The 19,276-nt window shown below is 40.9% G+C and overlaps 1 protein-coding gene across 1 annotated transcript in view; it reads left to right on the top strand.

Annotated features, from left to right (window-relative positions):
* Positions 1-10,275: 10,275 nt before the first annotated feature.
* PPP1R2 (protein phosphatase 1 regulatory inhibitor subunit 2) overlaps positions 10,276-19,276 on the top strand; it is a 25,565-nt gene continuing 16,564 nt past the window's right edge. The window contains exon 1 of the mRNA XM_006735777.3: positions 10,276-10,698. Coding sequence (XP_006735840.1) covers positions 10,577-10,698 — 122 coding nt within the window. The 5' untranslated portion in view covers positions 10,276-10,576. The remainder of the gene's footprint in view (positions 10,699-19,276) is intronic.

The raw sequence follows: 19,276 nt of genomic DNA, 5'->3' as shown, positions 1-19,276 counted from the left end.
ATCCACAGAACGTGCCGGAAAACATTACATTAAGCCACCAAATTCAATACTGGTCAAGAGATAGTATGGTAGTTTTCCACCTGAGGGACAAAGATTGGTAACGTGTGCAATGTTTTCAGGTACCTGCTCTGAGGACTGGTTTGATTCATTATTTGAATCATGCCTAAGAACTCCAATGGCTCACATATTAGCTGTGGCAGGAAGGAAGCTACTCTTCTTAGAATTACTGCCTCCAAAAAAAAAAAAAAAAAAAAAAGAATTACTGCCTCCAAAGATAAATCCAATGTGTCCACTCTAAATAATAGACCTACATTATTTCCTTGACTCTTTGCTGATAGTTGCCACCACACCTCTCCTACTAGATGGCGAGGGCCTAGAGGGCAAGAATTCTGTCATTCATGTTTGTATCCCTCATTCTAGCACAGAGGAATGAAGTTAACACATGACTGGGTGGGGTGCCTGGTTCAAAAGTCAACCCTCTTTTGAGTACCTTTTTCTTCTATCTGTTCTATTCTTTGTTCCTATATTTTAGACACTTTAAAGACTTTTTAAAATACTTTGATCAAAAGCAACTCAAACTTTGTATTTCAAATTAGTTCATAACAGATTTGCAACATCTTATGAATGATGGTATTGCTACTTCCCTTAGAACTGTTATTTTTCGGGGCGCCTGGGTGGCTCAGTTGGTTAAGCCACTGCCTTCGGCTCAGGTCATGATCCTCGAGTCCCGGGATCGAGTCCCGCATCGGGCTCCCTGCTCAGCAGGGAGTCTGCTTCTCCCTCTGACCCTCCCCCTTCTCATGCTCTCTCTCTCTATCTCATTCTCTCTCTCAAATAAAAATAAACAAAATCTTAAAAAAAAAAAAAGAACTGTTATTTTTCTTTTATATACTATGAATCAAGATCTCAAATCACCTTAAAATATACTGGATTCTGAAATGTTAATTATAAATACTAATTTTTACCAAATATTATGGGTGACAGAAAGCAAGTTATTTCAACCATTCATACTTGGGATCCACCCACAAACAACAGTCTTCAGAGCCTCCATATCTCAGTATCTCATCCACGGCAATGCTTCCAGATGTCTCCTAACTGCACCATCTCCACTGCATTCAGGCTTTGCTGCTCAGCCTCCATCATGGGTAACCACAAACACTACCTCTTTGAAGGGGAGTGCCCTAGAGCCACGTCTAATGTCTGTGGAGAGCCAGGAATTCCAGCAAGGAAAAGCCAACTAAATTGCAAAAATCAAATTCCATCAAGAGAAAACAAAATAAAAATGCCAAAAATTAGGGGGGATAAAAAGCACAGGATACCCCCACAGATACCAAAAAGGGGCAATATGTTAGGCACACTGCTTTTAGAGAATTGACCTGAGTCTACTTGAGTTGCCCAGAGCCTAGAGGGAGAGATAAACAAGAAAATCAATCATCACAACAGAGGATTCAGAGACCCTGGAGAATTAGGAGGCTGTAATCGAGGTTAGAATGGGGCATTATGGGAGCACAGAGGAAGGTCACTTGACCCTGACCTGAAAGAGTCAGAGAAGGTTTCACTCAGGAGCAAATCCTGAGCTGCATTCAGAACAAACTAGAACAAGTCCGAACTATAAGGGGGAAGAGGTGGCATCCCAGGCAGAAGAAAGACTGTCACACACAGAGAACTCACATAATTCAGTAACATCTGGGGGCCAGGATCTATGGAGGAGCAGTGGAATATGAAGCTAGTAGGTGGTCAAGGGTCCACTCCCATGAAAACCATGACAAAGAGTTCAGGTTTCAATGCCACTATCAAGGGGGAGTGATCTAGGAAGTAATTTAACTTGCATTTTAAAAATAAAACCAGAATAGCAACTTGTTAATTTACAGTGAAAGTGAGAAAAAAAAAATGAGTCAAAGTTCTTGATGAAACGTGGTGATTGGCAAGAGCTTATGAGATGGCAGTGACTGAGAGGAGCGGACAGGGATGCATAGTAGCTCAGGAGGCAGTTTTTACCTGCAGAGGTGGGCGGGGGTGGAGGAGTGATGAGGAAGGAAGCAGCCTGGAGAGTCAAGGGAAAGCCCCACCCCTTCTGGGCCTTGGGCTCCATGGCACGCAGTGAACATCTAGCTGTGATTTCTAAGAGCTGCATGGAAGAGAAAAACCAGAATTCTGTCAAGGCGAGGAATGCAAGCAACATTCTGGGAAGTCATTTGGGGTCCCAGGAGGGCTGATACTCAGTGGGTGTGTACCAGCACAACAGGACCAGGATAAGCCACTCTTCTGAGTCTCCAGAGTGTTCCACATCACCTCACCACCCTGGGGGCCCCCCAGTGAGCCCAGAAACTAAAGGGGTAGGTAGCACTTGGTACAGCAGAAGCCTCCGTGAATTATATGAACCCACACCTGCATGGTGGCCATTTTCCTTTCTGCTTGGTTGGGGCCAGCCCGCACTATTTTGGTTATCAAATATTCTGATTATCACCCAGAGTATAAGCAGTTTGTTTGTGAGCAATGGAGGCTGACTGCCCAGCATACAGGGCTGAGGAGAAGCAGCACTGAGATGCTTGTAGATGACAGTGGGGAAAGAGGCTGCATATCCAGGGAAGCTAAGAGTGATAGGACTGGGAGACCTAGTGAGCAGAGCTGGCCTTGGGTGTGAAAAAGCTAGCCACTATGCCCTTTGAACTCTCTGAGAGATGGCTGAGCTGGGAGAGAAGCGCTGCTAGCCTAGTTGGCTCCTAGTTGGCCTCCCAAGAGGGAAGAGCTTGGCCGGGTCCCAGAGCCTGGCAAAATTGAAAGCAGAGTTCAATGCCTGGGCTGGGGGAGGGGGTCACATTTGTGCTAAATTCTGCTTAGGGTTATTTTAGCATTGACCTAATTTCATTATGTCCTAATCCTTCAAATGTAATCTCACACTTAGTAGTTATGCTAACTTGATTAACCAGAGGATTTTATTCCTACCTACTCCATGCAATTTTTCTTTATTTCTATTTCCCCCATGTAGAGAGAGGAAACATGAAACAAAAGTAGTTAACATTTTTATGCATTTGCTTTGACTCTAAAAAAGTTGTGGGGGCAGAGGGCGCCTGGGTGATTCAGTCGGTTAAGCGTCCGACTCTCTCTCAGCTCAGGTCTCTATCTCAGCTCAGTCCTTGATCTGAGGGTCATGAGTTCAAATTCCACCTTGGGCTCCACACTAGGAGTGGAGCCTACTTAAAAAAAAAAAAAAAAAAAAAGGCCAGGTAGAATTTATTCTGCATGCAGCCTTAAATCATTGTTTTCTATTTGACGAGATCTAGTAAGATCAAAGTGAATTTCAGCTATGATCACCCATAAAGCTCCACAATCCTACACTGCAACCCTTTCTAGCACAGAATCAAATGTGTTTCTGCACCCTTCTGAAATGTGGCAAATACAATTGTTTTTGACAAGCACAGCTGAAGAGTGTATTTAAGAATACCAGAATATTAGGGGTAGGATAGATCTTCATAAAACTGAAACAAAATTAATGTGAACCAAGGTCTTATTTTGGACAGAATTGGGTTTCCAAGTAGGTAAACTATTAATGGCAGGCAGTTAGAAAGAACATTCTAGTTAGTTATCTGCAATACAACAATATAGGTGCCCCAGTTAAAAAAAAAAAAAAAATCCTAGGGACAAAACTAGTTTTTACTTTGGCTTCATTTTTAATTCAGTTTCATTCAAGATGCTGGCTAGAAAACCCCATATGAGAAATGGTGAGAAGCAAATTCTTTCGTGCCCTAGAATGTTCTTGATAAGAGATATAAAAAAAAGATTATTGGAAACCATCATTTCCTGCTTCATGTTTCACAGATGAGAATGTTTGCACAAAAACCACCAACCCACGTGGCTCTGGCTGCTGGTTTCCCGAACGTGAACCTCTCTCCGCAGTGTCCCTTGTTTTGCTTTCCCCTGACTTTCCTGTCCATGGGGGAGAGAGCTAGACACCAGGTGCTCTTGTGAGAACTCTGTGTGTCCTCCTGAGGGTTCCCCGCCGCACCCCCCCCCCCGTCGGCCCCAGCAGAGCATGGAGGGTCTGGAATCCTATCCAGAGCACATGCCCACATAATACAACACCTGAATGACACAAATAGGAAGATATACCCTCAAAAAAAAGCAACTTTATTCTCACAGAGCATAGAACCAAAGCTTGGAGAGACCTAATTAAAAGTAGTTGTGCATAAAAAAAAAAAAAGTAGATGTGCATGTGTGCATATGCACACATGTGCAAGTGTGTTTCTAGTGATGACTTTTTTTTTTAAGAAGGGTTCTGAACCTAAAATGAAAAGAAAGAAACCACTGCTATAGTTCAGTTTATGAAACCAAGCTACAGGTAGTACCTAGGACAGGGTCTGGCATATAAAAAGCCCTCAATAAAGATTTTTGACTGTCAGCAGGACAAACATCCTCCTCAATGCCTCCTCTACCCTCTTCAGTAGCCCTCATTTCTATAATTTCCTTTCCAGCATTACAGCTGTTCATACCACAATCTGGCACGTAGAACAAGATATATAATCAGCTCATTTTCCATGTTTTTAAAGGCACCATCATTTGGATGGGGGAATTTCAGAATGGTTTATTCACTGCTTTGATCAACACTTGTTGAGGGCTTTTTATGGACAGACACCACATTCATTAATCTGTGCTGTTGGCGAGTAAAGGGAGAAATGCACCTGCCCCTAAGAGGCCACTATGTGAGAGACAGACACTTAGAAAATTATGACCCTATGAGATAGAGGAATGCAAGCTGCTCCTGGGGATCTCGGCGGAGGCAAAGACTAACTGCCTGAGTGGAGTGGGGAAGGAGGTGACCTTTGAGCTGGGGTAGTCCCAGGGCAAGAAAGGAGGATGGCATTTCACACAGATTGGGAAAGGCATGAAAAAGTGAAGGCACATGGGGCGCTCTGGCACCTTGAGAAAGAGCTGGTGTGAAGAACACAGGGAGAAAGGAAGGGGATGTGAAAAGAGAAACAGATGGGGCCAGACTGTGGAGGCCCAAGGAATTTGGACTTTATCTTATGCAACGAGCAGTCACTGAAGACAGAGCTCCTTGAGCAAATGACAAAAGTGGGGAAGGATCTACTTGCTCCATGCTCTACGCTACAGCTGGAAAAGCAGAATTGAATGTATAAATTCAGGCTCATGATGTAACCCAATTTTTGTTTTAGCATGAAAGCAGTGTGAAGATGAACAGACAGCAAGGAAAATGGAGACTGGCCCCTAGACCAACCTGGAGACTGTAAGAACAATCAGATACAAATAAGAAGATTACATATCTGAGAAATTTCAAAGTAGAATAAATGCAAGTGAACATAAACATAGTTATTAAAGGAAAAAGTCTTCCTAGTGTAAACAATGGCTATACAGACTTCAAAGTGCATTTCGGGTTTTCCAGGAAGTGTCTATACAAACATCACATGTATTCTGAATCAAAATCTATACTCCTGATTCCATTATGAGTTCACAGAATATTAAAACGCAATAGAGTCTGGCAACATTAGCACAATGAAATTACAGCATATGGCACTGCTTGCTTACTTCTTGCAATAATTTACAAACCAGACCAGTTGACATGTATGGAAAATTTACAGTCACAAAAAACTGAGTGATTTCTGGCAGGCACAAGATAAATTTGTGGCTTAGCCAAGAAAATAATTCAATTTCCTACTTACCATTCCAAGGCTCTTCACACTACTTATCCTGCCTTCTTTTCTCTTTCCTTTTTTTTTTTTTTTTTGTCTGAAAGATTTAGGAAAAGGAAGTGCTTCCTGAAATTCCCTCAATTTAGCTAGTTTTTAAAGGTCAGGAAACATTTGGAAACTAACAAAACCTTTGTATACCTGACAGATCTGTCTATGTTCTGTGAGTCTTTTCAGAAAAGTATTTTGGCACGCTGGGAGATTTTGTGGTAAGGTTAAGGAAACTTTTGGGAGATACCTTTGAAGAGAACAGTGCAAAGTTGCAAATCAAAGTCATTTTTTTAAAGCAGAAAATGAGGGCGCCTGGGTGGCTCAGTTGGTTGGGCGACTGCCTTCGGCTCAGGTCATGATCCTGGAGTCCCCGGATCGAGTCCCGCATCGGGCTCCCTGCTCTGCAGGGAGCCTGCTTCTCCCTCTGACCCTCCCCCCTCTCATGTGCTCTCTCACTCTCTCTCATTCTCTCTCTCAAATAAATAAATAAAATCTTTAAAAAAAAAATAAAGCAGAAAATGATTCATCTTTGTCCTTGGCTTTCTCTCTTTTTGAATACTTTTTGTATTTGGTTTAAATAATCTTGCCCCTGCTACCATGAATTTCTACCACGGTGTACTACAAAATGTGTGATTTTCTTGTCCTGTGGGGGGATTACTTGAAAAGGAAACGAACAATGTGCTATTCTTGGCAGGGAAAGAGCTACTGTTGACTAGTGGTCATTAAGTCAAACCTTTGGGTACTGTTCCAGAGGTTGGAAGGCAGGTACTATCATTTCTCTGCTCAGTGAACCCTGGTTGATGACGTAGGCAGGCTGGGTAGAGCCAGCCACTGAAGCCCTTGCTAGGTTTGAAATTCTGTTCTTGGTGAGAAACCAAGTGGCATTGGCCTCAGTTAGCCAATTTCAGTGAGCAGAGAGCCAAGTGGCTTAGCCACATACACGTGTACATTAAAAGTATCTCCTGTCCTCCTCTCTATATGTAGCATTGAACCAGGCAACCATATGAAGTCTTCAAAAAGAAAGCAGGAATAACTGTGAGATAATCCTTAAACATGAATATATTTTTATATATATGATTTGTCTTGAGCTCAATAGCTACCTCCAGAAACTGGATCCACAATGGAAGATTCCATCCACAATCCATCTCTTGGCAGCCAAACCCTCAACACTCAGGAAATAATACCAATACAGCCAAATTTAGTGTTTGGGCTGTTTTGTCCAGATGACTTCCTATAAGAGTGGATCTCAGCAAGGCATAGAAGGAGAGCTCTATTTAGAGGCATTTGGAAATCTTTGGGCCATGCTGAGGGATCAAGTGGTTCAATTATTCTAAAATATAAGGAAAAGCTGTATTGGCACTCACAGTCTTGCAAACTAACATTTTATTATTATTTTTTTAAATATTAAGAAAGTCCTCTTTGTCTGCACTCACTTTTAGTGGGGTTGGGGGTGGAAGAAATAATATGCAAGGCAAAGTTTGAATTCTGATGAGGGAAACATTTTTTCAAGGTTCTTCAGAGAACTCCTCATTACTTCCTGTTCCAATGTATTTTATTTTATTAACTGTAATAAAACACATGAGGTCATACTATGGTAGGCCTTTTCATTAGAGGGTCTCAAAGCAAGGCAGTGCTTAATTAGGAGCCCCGTCACAGGTTCAGGGAGGTGACTGTGGGCCCAAGCAGGAACAAAGCAAATCTGCCCAATAATTTAGAATATGATGGGAGGTTTTGTGTATTCCCTTGAAAACAGGATTACCACTGTTGACCTGGGCTCCTGCTGACAGCGCAAGAGAGGCAACGCAGGTGTGAGAAAATGTGGTGGAAAGGACTCAGGAAGGGAGGTGGCCATCCTGCTTCCCCTTTAATGAGAACCTTCTCTCTGGCCCAGGGGCTGGGTGGGGCTATCAGGGTGTGAGGTCAGATCCAGTGGTGGTGAGGGAGGAGGGCAGCTGGAAACCTGTGGCTTAGAACAGAGATGGGGCCAGGAGGGGGAGGTGCCAAGAGTGACTGTGGAGGGCCCACCTGGGGAAATCCCTGGGGAACACAGGGGACCCTGACTGGCAAAGCTGTTGCCTTTCTGCCCTTCCTGCTCACTTCCCCTCCATTATCTTCATTCAGCAGTCATTCATTTACTGTTCCATGCCAGAATCTCAGCGAGACTGGGGGGCAGGGGGAGGGGGAGGGCAGACAATAAAAGCAGAATAGTTTTAAGGAACACTGAAGTCATTTCTGAGGAGCAAAGTTCTAAGGACATGAACTGTGTTGCTCCTTAAGGTGCAGAGCCTGTGTTAAGGGAGTTGAGATGTGGGGCCCAGAGATAGGAGATGAGTGAGCGGGCTGCCATCGGGGTAAGATAGGGTACAGCCCTTACCCCCTGACACATTCTCTCACCCCACTCCCTACCCCAGGGGACCAATGTTGCTGGGAACCAGGTGTTAGCTCAACCTGAGGAAGAACTGAAGTAAAAACTGTGAAGATAAAATGAACTGCTTTGGGGGATGGCAAGCTCCTGGTCATTTGGGTTATTGGAGAAGAGGCTGGATAGCTACTGGTGGGATTGACAAGATCCCTTCCAGACTGTGATCTATGAATCCCCAAGGGGCTGGTCTCCTGGAGATGGCAGTTCTGGGTGAACTAGTCTGCTCTGCTCTAGCTGGTCATGAGGATGATGAGGCCTGATCAGGAAAGGGTAGTAGGAGAAAGCCTGGTGAGGAGGGCGTTGGGAACTGGGGGAAGGAGTGGGAGGGAAGGGGGTCTACAGGGCTGCCATAACAAAGTACCACAAACTGGGTACCTTTAAACAACAGAAATTTAGAGTCTCACAGTTCTGAAGCTTGAAGTCCAAAATCAAGGTGTCAGCAGGGCTGGTTCCTTCTGAAAGCTCTAAAGGAGAATCTGTTCCATCCTTCTCCCAGCTTTGGATCACTCTGCTTTTCCCTGGCTTACGGGTGTATCAGTCCAATCTTCTGTCATCACATGGTGTCCTCCTTGTCTTCACACGGCCAGCTTCTTACAGAGACAAAAGTCATATTGGGGGGCACCTGGGTGGCTCAGTCGTTGGGCATCTGCCTTCGGCTCGGGTCGTGGTCCCGGGGTCCTGGGATCGAGCCCCGCATCGGGCTCCCTGCTCGGCGGGAAGCCTGCTTCTCCCTCTCCCACTTCCCCTGCTTGTGTTCCTGCTCTCACTATGTCTCTCTCTGTCAAATAAATAAATAAAATCTTTAAAAAAAAAAAAGAGTCATATTGGATTAGGGGCCCACCCTACTCCAGTATGACCTCATATTAATTTAACTAATTAGATCTGCACTTACCATATTTCCAAATAAGTTTACACTCTGAGGTACTTCAACATATCTTACTTTTAGGGGGGATACAATTCAATCCGTAACAGGAAGCAGCTTGCTGAATCTCTGAGACTTCAACTTTTCCCATCTGTACAACTCCCAGAGCTGGCACTGCATGGAGAGAGGCTGGGTGCCTGGAGTAGACACCACTCCCTGGGCTAGCCCTAGCTTGACTTTATACACAGCATAGTTCTGAGATTGTTCCCAGGGCTTCAAACTTCTGCCCTTTCCTGTTTTTCACAGAATCCCCATCTCCTCACAATATCCACAGCACCCCCAACCTGGACACCCACTTATCCTGACACCCTAGAGGCTCAAGCTCTCTCCTCTCATCAAAGAGCTCTCTGAAATCTTTCCTTCGCACCCAGGCACAGAATAACATGGACTTGGGGAGGTTGTGTGTGTGTGAGGTTTTTGGTTTTTGGTTTTCTCCTTTGGGATTCTTCTTACAACTACCTAAACAGCACCCAAGATTTCTGGCCTATTTCATCCAGTGTTGGACAACTGGCTACCTTCAATGAATTTCCTAGATTTTTTTTTTAGGGAGACAGATTATAAATCACAATTCTAGAAATTTATGCCAGCAATACCCTCCATGGGATTACAAACACATAGGGAGAATGTGGTAAAATGGGGAAACACCAGACTCAGAGACATCAGAGGTCAGAAGTCTCAAGTTCTAGGACCACACACTATGGTTGTGTGACAGTGGTGGTCAGGTCACCCTTCTCTGAACTTTACTCCAATGGTAAAACAAGTTAGACTATTTCAAAGCTGGTATTCTATGATTTCATAAAAGTCAGTATTCTGTGATTTCATAATAGGTCTCTAAGGACCACTCTAATGCTGATATTCCATGAATTTATAACAGCTAAAACTTTTTACGCGATTAAATGGAAGGAAAGAGGTGACACATATATCATTTCTCTGAAAATCAGCAAACATCTTTGTGGAATGATGTCACCGTGAGCCTCAGTTTTCCGATTTATAAAACACAAAAATAACAATATGGACCTTATGAGGTGGTGGGAGTGAGGGTGCCTGGAGCGATCTGTAGCTTTATACGGAGGCAAACCAGGAACCTCTCTGAACGTTCTCTGTAAAAGCTCCCGGACTCTGCGCCCAAGCAAGCCAACCGAAAGACCGGGAGGGGGCGGGGCGAGGAGGTTGGCTTTGTTCTCGCCCCGCCCCCGCCCCTCCCTAGATATCGCGAGAGGGCGGGTCCGCTTGGCTTCGGCGTCGGCGTCGCTCCCGCGCTGGGGCACTAGGCCGGCTTCTGTCCGCGGGCCTCGGTTAAGTGTCGGTGGCGGAGGGCGCGTGAAGGGCCGCCAGCCGCGCGGCGTCGGCCGTGGCGTCGGGGTCGTTGTGTCGTGACAACGACTCCGGTAGCCGTCTCCGCGACAGCAGGTGCGGCCGCTTTAGCCCCAGGCGGGCTCAGCGGCTGCCTGGCGAGTCTGTGCTCGCGCCCAGCCCTTTCCTTCCTGGACCCAGCGCCAAGCAGCGACGCTGAGCCGACCGCCGGAGCGGCGGGCAATGGCGGCCTCGACGGCCTCGCATCGGCCCATCAAGGGGATACTGAAGAACAAGAGTTCTACGACTTCCTCTGTGGTGGCCTCGGACGAGCAGCCCGGCAGGAGTGTCGACGAAGAGCTGAGGTGAGAGCCGGGAGCGACGGCCGCGGGTGGGCCCAGGAAGCTCTTTCTTCCTTCCCGGGCGGCCTCGCCTCTTCCCTCCCCCGCCGTTCCTGGCCCCGGACCCAGCCCCGACCCCGAGCGCTGACCGGCGGCCGGGGCGGCTGCGTGGATGCGGCTCCAGCGCCGCTCGGGTCTCTCTCTCCTCCAGCCAGGCTGCCGGGTAGAGTGATTTTAAAGAAGGCAGGAGCTATGACGTTAATCGTTTTATTCCTTCTTAAAAGTATACACGCATACGTCATTTTTTAAAACAAACATCTTATTTTTGAACTTTGGGAAAGTGGAAACATTGAAGAATCAGAAGTTTAAAAGATTCACCTGTTAAGCTTTTATTATTTCTTAACCTCATATCTGAGGTATCTAAAATTCTTCAATAATAAAAATCTTTTCTTGGCTTGGGAACCCTTTAAGATCTAGTCTCAAGCCAATACGAGACCTCTCCATAAAAGAGACCCTTTTCTCCATTTTTCTAATCGAGCTTCCACAGTCATTCCTTTTTAGGTGAACATTATCAGAAGCATCATGCCACACTCAACTCTCTTAGATCCTGGTTTGTCATTATCTCTACACTAAGAGAAACCAAAATTTTCCAAGTCTTTGGTCTATATTTAATGGAAATCTATTTCTAATTATTTTTGCATCTGCAACAAGAATTTGGAGTGCTTTCTAGTCTTTGTTCCTCTTGAAAGACATAACTAAGCTCAGAACAGTTCAGAAAGTAGCAACTTAAAATGATCCAGTGATATGTACTTAGTCGTACATAGTCACAGGTACACATGTAAAAAGATGTTGCCCGATAGCATTGTGTGTAATAGTAAATAATTGGAAACAACCCAGGGTCTATTAATAAGGACTAGTGAAATATTAATTATGGTACATTTGTATAATGAAACGACATACCACCCTTTTTAAAAAGAGCAAGAAAGATGTTTATGCATAGAGGAAGATATCCAAGGTGCAATGCTCAATGAAAAGAAAATAGTACCATACATACAGTGTAAAATATACCATTGGATTAGAAGTACTAGGGGTCTTGGGTGTTACAAGATACTAAAAATATAAAGACTCTATATTCTAGAAATAAGGCTTAAGAGAAGTTATCATTGAAATCTGTAAAGTCGTAAAGCTAAAATGAGGGCATTTGTAAAAACTTAGAATATTACAACTAGAGCACACCTGTTTAAGTATCAATTTAGGACTATAGAAAGAACTACTACTTGGTGGTGATAAATTTATAGAAATTTGTGTTACTTTGAAGAAAACATTAAGTAGGATGACAGCTTATACTCATGGCCTTTTGGGATTGAAAAGGACCTTAATTTGTCTCACAACTCCTACGCTCCCACTCTCTTTTGGATGCTTGACTTATATTCTCTAACAGGAAATTTTCCAACCTCTATTTTGGGTAAGTTGCTTCAAATGGGAATTGGTGGGGAATGACGGCTGTAGGTTACTGAATTAAGAAAACTCACTGGAACATAGCTATAGCAGGAAGACTAAGATAATTAACCAAACAAACTGTAGAAAGCTCTTATACAGTTTCAGGGTATTCAACAGCAAGAGTATCGTTCTCACTGGGATTTATGTTATTTAGTTATTCTTAGTGTGAGCTTCTTTTTGTTTGGCTACCAAGTGGCTTGTTTATTTTTGTTTGGTTACCAAGTGGCTTATTGTTTTCCCCTATCTTTCTCTGCTTCCTTATCTTCTGCTTATTCTCAACTTGGATCTGCCATAATTTCCTGTGGGCTTACTCAGTGGGTTAGCCTCTTTCTGTAATTGTCTGGAGTTTACTTCCAGGTATTTCTGCCTTGAAAGCCACTATCCTAGGCTGCTAGCAGGACAGATTCACTTAAAAGGGGCCTTTTACAAGGTTCCAAGGTGGATGATTTTGGTTGGCTTGTCTTAGAGGGTTGGACAGCTCATAAGTCTTCAAAGGGAACTACCAAGCTCTTAATTCATTGAGGTTCATGATGTTTGTAGTAAACAAGTAGTAAAAGGGAATGGGCTTTTTCATTATCAGTGTTATATGTCTGTAAAGCAAAGAAAATTCTGTTGGTAATATAATACACATTATGTCACAGCTTATGCAAACATTATTAGCAATTTTATGGGAGCGTCTTTAAACAGAAACAATAAAGGTATAGTTGAACTCTCTTTGTGATGTTTAATTTCATTTAATTACAACCAGTATTCCCCTTTTGCTATAAAAAGGACTGAAAATAATTATTTAATACACTTTATTAATACACTTAAAATTCAGAAACTAGTAAGTGTAGTGTAATGGTTTAACTTTAAATGTTGGGACAGAGTATAAGGCAAAAGAATCTCATATTGTGAAAATGACCCAGGATCTAAGTCAGTTCTTGTTATTCTCGGCAGTCCTGGTCTATAATCACCACAAACTCTGAATTAGTGAATACTGAACTATTGCTCCTAGGAGAAATAACAGAGTTAGGTTCCTACAAGATTCCTCCCTCTTTTTTTTTTTTTTTAAATATTTTATTTATTTATTTGACAGAGAGAGACACAGCAAGAGAGGGAACACAACAAGCAGGGGGAGTGGGAGAGGGGGAAGCAGGCTTCCCGCGGAGCAGGGAGCCTGATGTAGGGCTCGATCCCAGGACCCTGAGATCATGACCTGAGCCAAAGGCAGATGCTCAACGACTGAGCCACCCAGGCGCCCCTAGACTCCTCCCTCTTGTGCTTAGAACACTGGACGGCACTTTAGCACTACACTTGGGAGCCGTTTATTTTTTTTATTTATTTTCTTAAAAGATTTTATTTATTTATTTGACAGACACAGCCAGAGAGGGAACACAAGCAGGGGGAGTGGGAGAGGGAGAAGCAGGCTTCCCGCAGAGTAGGGAGCCCGATGTGGGGCTCTATCCCAGAACCCTGGGATCATGACCTGAGCCGAAGGCAGACGCTTAACGACTGAGCCACCCAGGAGCCGTTTAAAACAACGGATTCAACAAAAACACAAAAAAGTAAAAAACGTGTTACTAAGTGGACGCAAAAGAGACACTTATTTACAGTTTGAGAGCTGAAACAAGGTAAAAGTATCAATCACCTTGTTTAACAGCTGGGAAGATGTGCGTGGAGCAATCAGAATTGTCCCTGTTCTGCGACATGTCTGTGAGAGACGGAGAAATCGCCTCCCTCATGTAAGACTTTGGAGTTACAAATAAATTTTATCAACTAGGCAAATTTGTAAATACAGAATCCACAAATAACTGTATCTTTTATTGGTGACTTTATCAAGTCAAATGCAGTGGTAGTTTCCTTTTTCTGCACACACCACTTCACCCCCTCCTCATTAGTTGTGAGGATATTGTTTAACATAACATTTTATTTAGCATGAAGGGTATTACCAAGGGATTTTTTTTCTTTTAAGGCCAGAAGTTGAGTTGTCTTATGTGTCTCTAAACTCTTTTATTGTGTATCTTTTTAGTAGGAAAAAATTCAAATATGCTTCAGATATGTTTGTTTATAATTTATCTCATATATTACTATTATTAGATAATATTTCAAGGCTCAGTATACACTTAAAAGTAAGATTCATATAATGCCATATTTCAAATAGTCTTAGAATTTTTTTACGCAGTTCTTGTCAAACTTTTTTTTTTTGTCTCAGTGCTATTATTTTCTTATTCTCTTTATGCTTTGCATTTGTACTGTTATCTTCGATGAATGGTTTCTTCAGTTACCACTTGTCAGATACCATTTTTTGAGGGTTAGTTCAATTACAACTGGATAGAATCTGTAAATCCACATAATCAGGCATAGATAAATCAGCATATGGTATCACACTATTCAACTAGTTAGAACATCACTGTCATCTCCTATGATTTTGGAATTCCCATTCTATCAGGATTACCTTGAATATAGTGTACAACTTGTAAAGGTCTAAAATAATAGATCTAATGAGTAGCTATGTGCATTTCATCAAAAACAAGAAACCATTGATTCTAAGATGTACTGTGATTTTATGTACCACCAAGAAAGAAGAAAATACTGTGAATTATAAGATGCCATCCATTTTAAGATACACTGTTTTCAGAGAGATTAAATGAGAATGTGCATTTTTAATTGGTGAAAATAAAGAAATTAAATGTTACTAAAACTTAGGAGAAGTGTTATAGGTTAGTGATTAATCTGGGACTAGATTGTCTGGATTTGGATCCTGTCTACTACTTATTACCTCTGTGACTGCCTGTGACTTATTCATTATATCCATGTGTAGTTTAATTATATTAAATGAGTTAATAAGGGGCGCCTGGGTGGCTCAGTCGGTTAAGTGTCTGCGTTGGGCTCAGGTCATGATCCAGTGGGGAGTCTGCTTGTCCCTCTCCCTCTGCCCCCCGCCCCTGCTTTAAAATAAATAAATAAATAAATTAGTTAATAAATGAAAAGTTAGTTTAGCTCAGTATCTCACCCTCAAATGTTAGTCTTATTCAAGTAGAAATAACTATAGGAATCTAATTTTTCCCACATCTCAGTAGATTGTTTTATACAATATGCTTTGAGGTCACTATGTTCCATTCAAATTCAGTAGTACCCTTAGGTAATGTAGGCGAATTCTGCTTAAAAGCATTGCACTTGAATTAATTTCCTTTAATATAATTTTATATAAACATGCTTCACATTCATCTTTTTCTGCCTGTAAGGGGATTTGGACTATAAAGCCTCACTGTACTGTAAAGTTTTCCAAAAGTGACTTTTTGATTACTGATTGCTTTTTAACTAATTGTTCAGTAATTGTATCAAGCTTCATAGTCTTGTACTTTGTCAACCTATGTAAGTTGAATCTTTATTTAAAGAAAGAACCTTTTCTTGAAGTGTGCAATTAAAGTTTAACACCTTGAAGCAAAATCCTGCTTCCTACTCCAAGTGTGGCTAAAACTTACCAAATGAGCAAATCACAAGCAACAAGAGTAGGGGTAGGTCTTTGAGGCGGTATCATATGAGCTATCAAAGTGAAAGTGAGAAGGGGTGACTTTTTCTGGACCAGATTTAGGCTGTAGGAAAACCAGTCTTCCAAGAGGGAGGGGGGAAATGAAACCAGCAGGTACTTTCATCCTCCCAGCAGATCTGCGATATAAGTGGTGGTGCCCATATTTTTTCTAGGTAGAGATAATGAACTACAGAAGGTCACACAAGCAGCTTGGAATCAAACTCACTTTTGCTTTTTGGATTTTGTTACTCTATAACTAATGTTAATTCTGCCAAAACTTTAGAGATGCTAATTTCCGTATTTAGTGTCCTCTGCTAACAGTTCCTTTTACTTCACTACTTTCCGCATAAGAATTCCTGGCATGCTTTGTAATCTGTTGTTTTATGCCCTTATTTAAACTGATGTTTTTGCAAGATATTGTTCTCTTCTTTGGAGCTGAATAATTCTAAGAATTTCTTTTGCTCTTAGTATTGTGTTGAGGAAGTCGAGTAAAGCTTTGAATACATAAAACTTTAGTTATTTTAATAGTGGAAAATAAACTAAAAGACAAACCAGGAAGAATTTGGGTTACATATAATGTGGTTATATATAATGTGGTTTATACCTTATATGTATCTTTGGTTTATATATACATAACATGGTGTAAATCTCTTCCTTTGAGTTCTTTATGTTTTTCTACATCATTGTAAGTCTGTGTATACAGATGTACAAGAACTTGCTCATATTTCAGTGTAAAGAACTTAGATTTATGAGGTTTCCAATAGAAAGGCAAAGGATGTAAACATAATTCATAAAAGGAAAGTAAAATAACGAAGCATTTCTTCATATTTATAAGGTAATGAGCAAAGAAACATAAAATAGCTTTTATTTATTTATTTTATTTATTTTATTTTTTTTATTTGCGAGAGAGAGAATGAGAGAGAGCACGAGAGGGAGGAGGGTCAGAGGGAGAAGCAGACTCCCTGCTGAGCAGGGAGCCCGATGTGGGACTCGATCCCGGGACTCCAGGATCATGACCTGAGCCGAAGGCAGTCGCTTAACCAACTGAGCCACCCAGGCGCCCAAAATAGCTTTTAAATAATGATTTGTACTGCTCAGGTGGAGATAACACATACACAAATAACCAATCTTGACAAAGTTTTGGTAATTACTGGGGACATTACATATTGTTCTCTCTTTTGAAGCTATATGACAACATGGAATGAACTGTAAAGCTCCTGATGAATTTTAACCCAGATATGCCTATCCTAACAAGTTATCCTAAACATATCATTAAACAGAATATGCACAAATGTGTTCATTTCTGCTTTATTCTAAATAGGAAAAACTTGGATTCAATATAAATATCTAAGATTGGGTGAATAGTTTATTATTGAGTATTATGCATTTATTTAAAAACTAAAGACTAGAAAATACAAGTGGCTTATTATAATAAAATATATATACTAATAGCTTCCATATCAGTAGATGTATTTTTTATATATTGTATCTACTGTTTTATAAATAAAATATATATACTAATGCTTCCATATCAGTAGATGTATTTTTATATACTGTATCTACTGTTATATGTATGTACACTGTACATACATATATTTTGTATATATTTTGTATATACTGATAGCTTATATATTTTTATATAATATATATTATTTTATATAATAATGGAATTTGCAGAAATCAAAATTGCTAGTGGGCTAGGGTGCTGGGATTATTAAATTTTATCCTTAATTTTAAGAAAACATTATTTCTGCTTGTATCCTACAGTTCTTTTTTTTCCTGTTATCTCACAAAATAGATATATAGGGTGTTTGGGTTTCCACCCATTAGAGAAACCTTTCGAACTCCTAACGGTCTGTCATTTTTCTATCCTAAGCAGTAATGATGATAAGTTATCATTTTTAATTCAATATTGTTAACATCATTTAGGAAATAACTTGTTTTACTTTGAAGTTAGGAAGTACCTAACAACGTCATTAATATGTGTTTATTTTAAAGTATTTTGTTGTAATACAAATATGGAAAGGTGTGTTAAATGTAATTTTAAAGTTTAAGAAATTATAAAATTACAAATTAATATATTTATATTATAAAATTATAATATATTTGTATTATAAAATACCCCTGTAACCACCATTCTGGTCAAGAAAAAGACTGTTTCCATCACCTCAGGACTGCCCTTTCCAATCACACTCTTTCCTCCCCTGTCTCCCAACATAACCACCTTCCTGACTTTTATGGAAATCACGTAAGTAAGTATACATCCCTACACACTTTAGTTTTGTCAGCTTTTGAACTTTATATAGAGGTGTGCTAGCTTTCTTATACAGTATCTTTAATAGGAAATCTTAATAAGACGGTCTATTAATGCAGGTTTATGAAACTTTTACTTGTGATTTTGTTTCTGCCTGGCACTTAACCTCAGCTGTCATTTCAGAGGCATTTGTTCTCTCAGGAGGGAACATCTAATTATGGTATCCTGAGTCTCCCTTTGCTTATTAATTGGATTGCTTTCTTCACAAACTTTATCTAATTCTCTTAAAGCTTGTGTACGTTTCTTTCACGGTTCTTCTAATCAGAGCTGCTTGATCATGTCTGCTGTCTAAAATCTTTAGAAATATATCTCTCCACTATGAGTTTCCTTATATAGCATGAATAAACCTAGTCATTTGCTTTCTAAATTCACAGTAATTTATAGATAAGAACTATATAACAAAATGTCTGAAACTATAGACTTAGTTGAATACAAAACTGGTTGCTTTTTTAGAAAAATTTGTTCTGTGGCAGATAGAAATTTTTCAAAATCATATAAATGTTGAGTCTTGCAGGGCTAGGTGGAAGGCACTCAGTTCAAAGGCAATTTTAAACGTTTCTTCAGGATAACCTTTCTCAACCCATTCTCTACAGTTCTAAGTGAGATATGGTTTCAGGATTTTTAACCCAAAACTGGATTTTAAAATCATAAAAACTCCTTATGTTTGTGTGGTGTTTTTATAATTTGATTTTACAGACATTATTTCAGTTGATTCTCTCAATAACCCTGTATTGTAAGAAGGACTGTTACTAAAACTCCCATTTTATTATAATTTCCATGTAGAGTAAATATAGCCCCAAAGAGGGTATTTGTTGGACTTGCCTGTAATCACAGGACTAGTGAAGGGTAACGAACTTGAACCTTAAACCTTAAACATGCTGGGATTTTTTTGTGGGTTTTTTTGGTTTTTGTTTTTTTTCTGCCACAAGACCAATTATGTATTTTACTCAGCAGCTAGACATATAAAAAAAAAATCAGTATTATAAAGCAGAGTCCATTTTTCCAGTTTAGTTCACTCAAGTGTTTTTTTAATACTAGTGAGATTTAAATTTGGTTAGTTGAAAGTTCAGGTACAGGGCGCCTGGGTGGCTCAGATGGTTAAGCGTCTGCCTTCGGCTCAGGTCATGATCCCAGGGTCCTGGGATCGAGTCCCACATCGGGCTCCTGACTCAGCAGGGAGTCTGCTTCTTCCTCTCCCTCTGCCTCTCCCACTGCTCATGCTCTCTCTCTCTCTCTGTATCTCTGTGTCTCAAATGAATAAATAAAATCTTTAA

Source organism: Leptonychotes weddellii, chromosome 1 (genome assembly GCF_054177405.1).
Source record: "Leptonychotes weddellii isolate Sample4059 chromosome 1, ASM5417740v2, whole genome shotgun sequence".
Taxonomy (NCBI): domain Eukaryota; kingdom Metazoa; phylum Chordata; class Mammalia; order Carnivora; family Phocidae; genus Leptonychotes; species Leptonychotes weddellii.
This window is presented reverse-complemented; position numbering and strand designations above follow the sequence as displayed.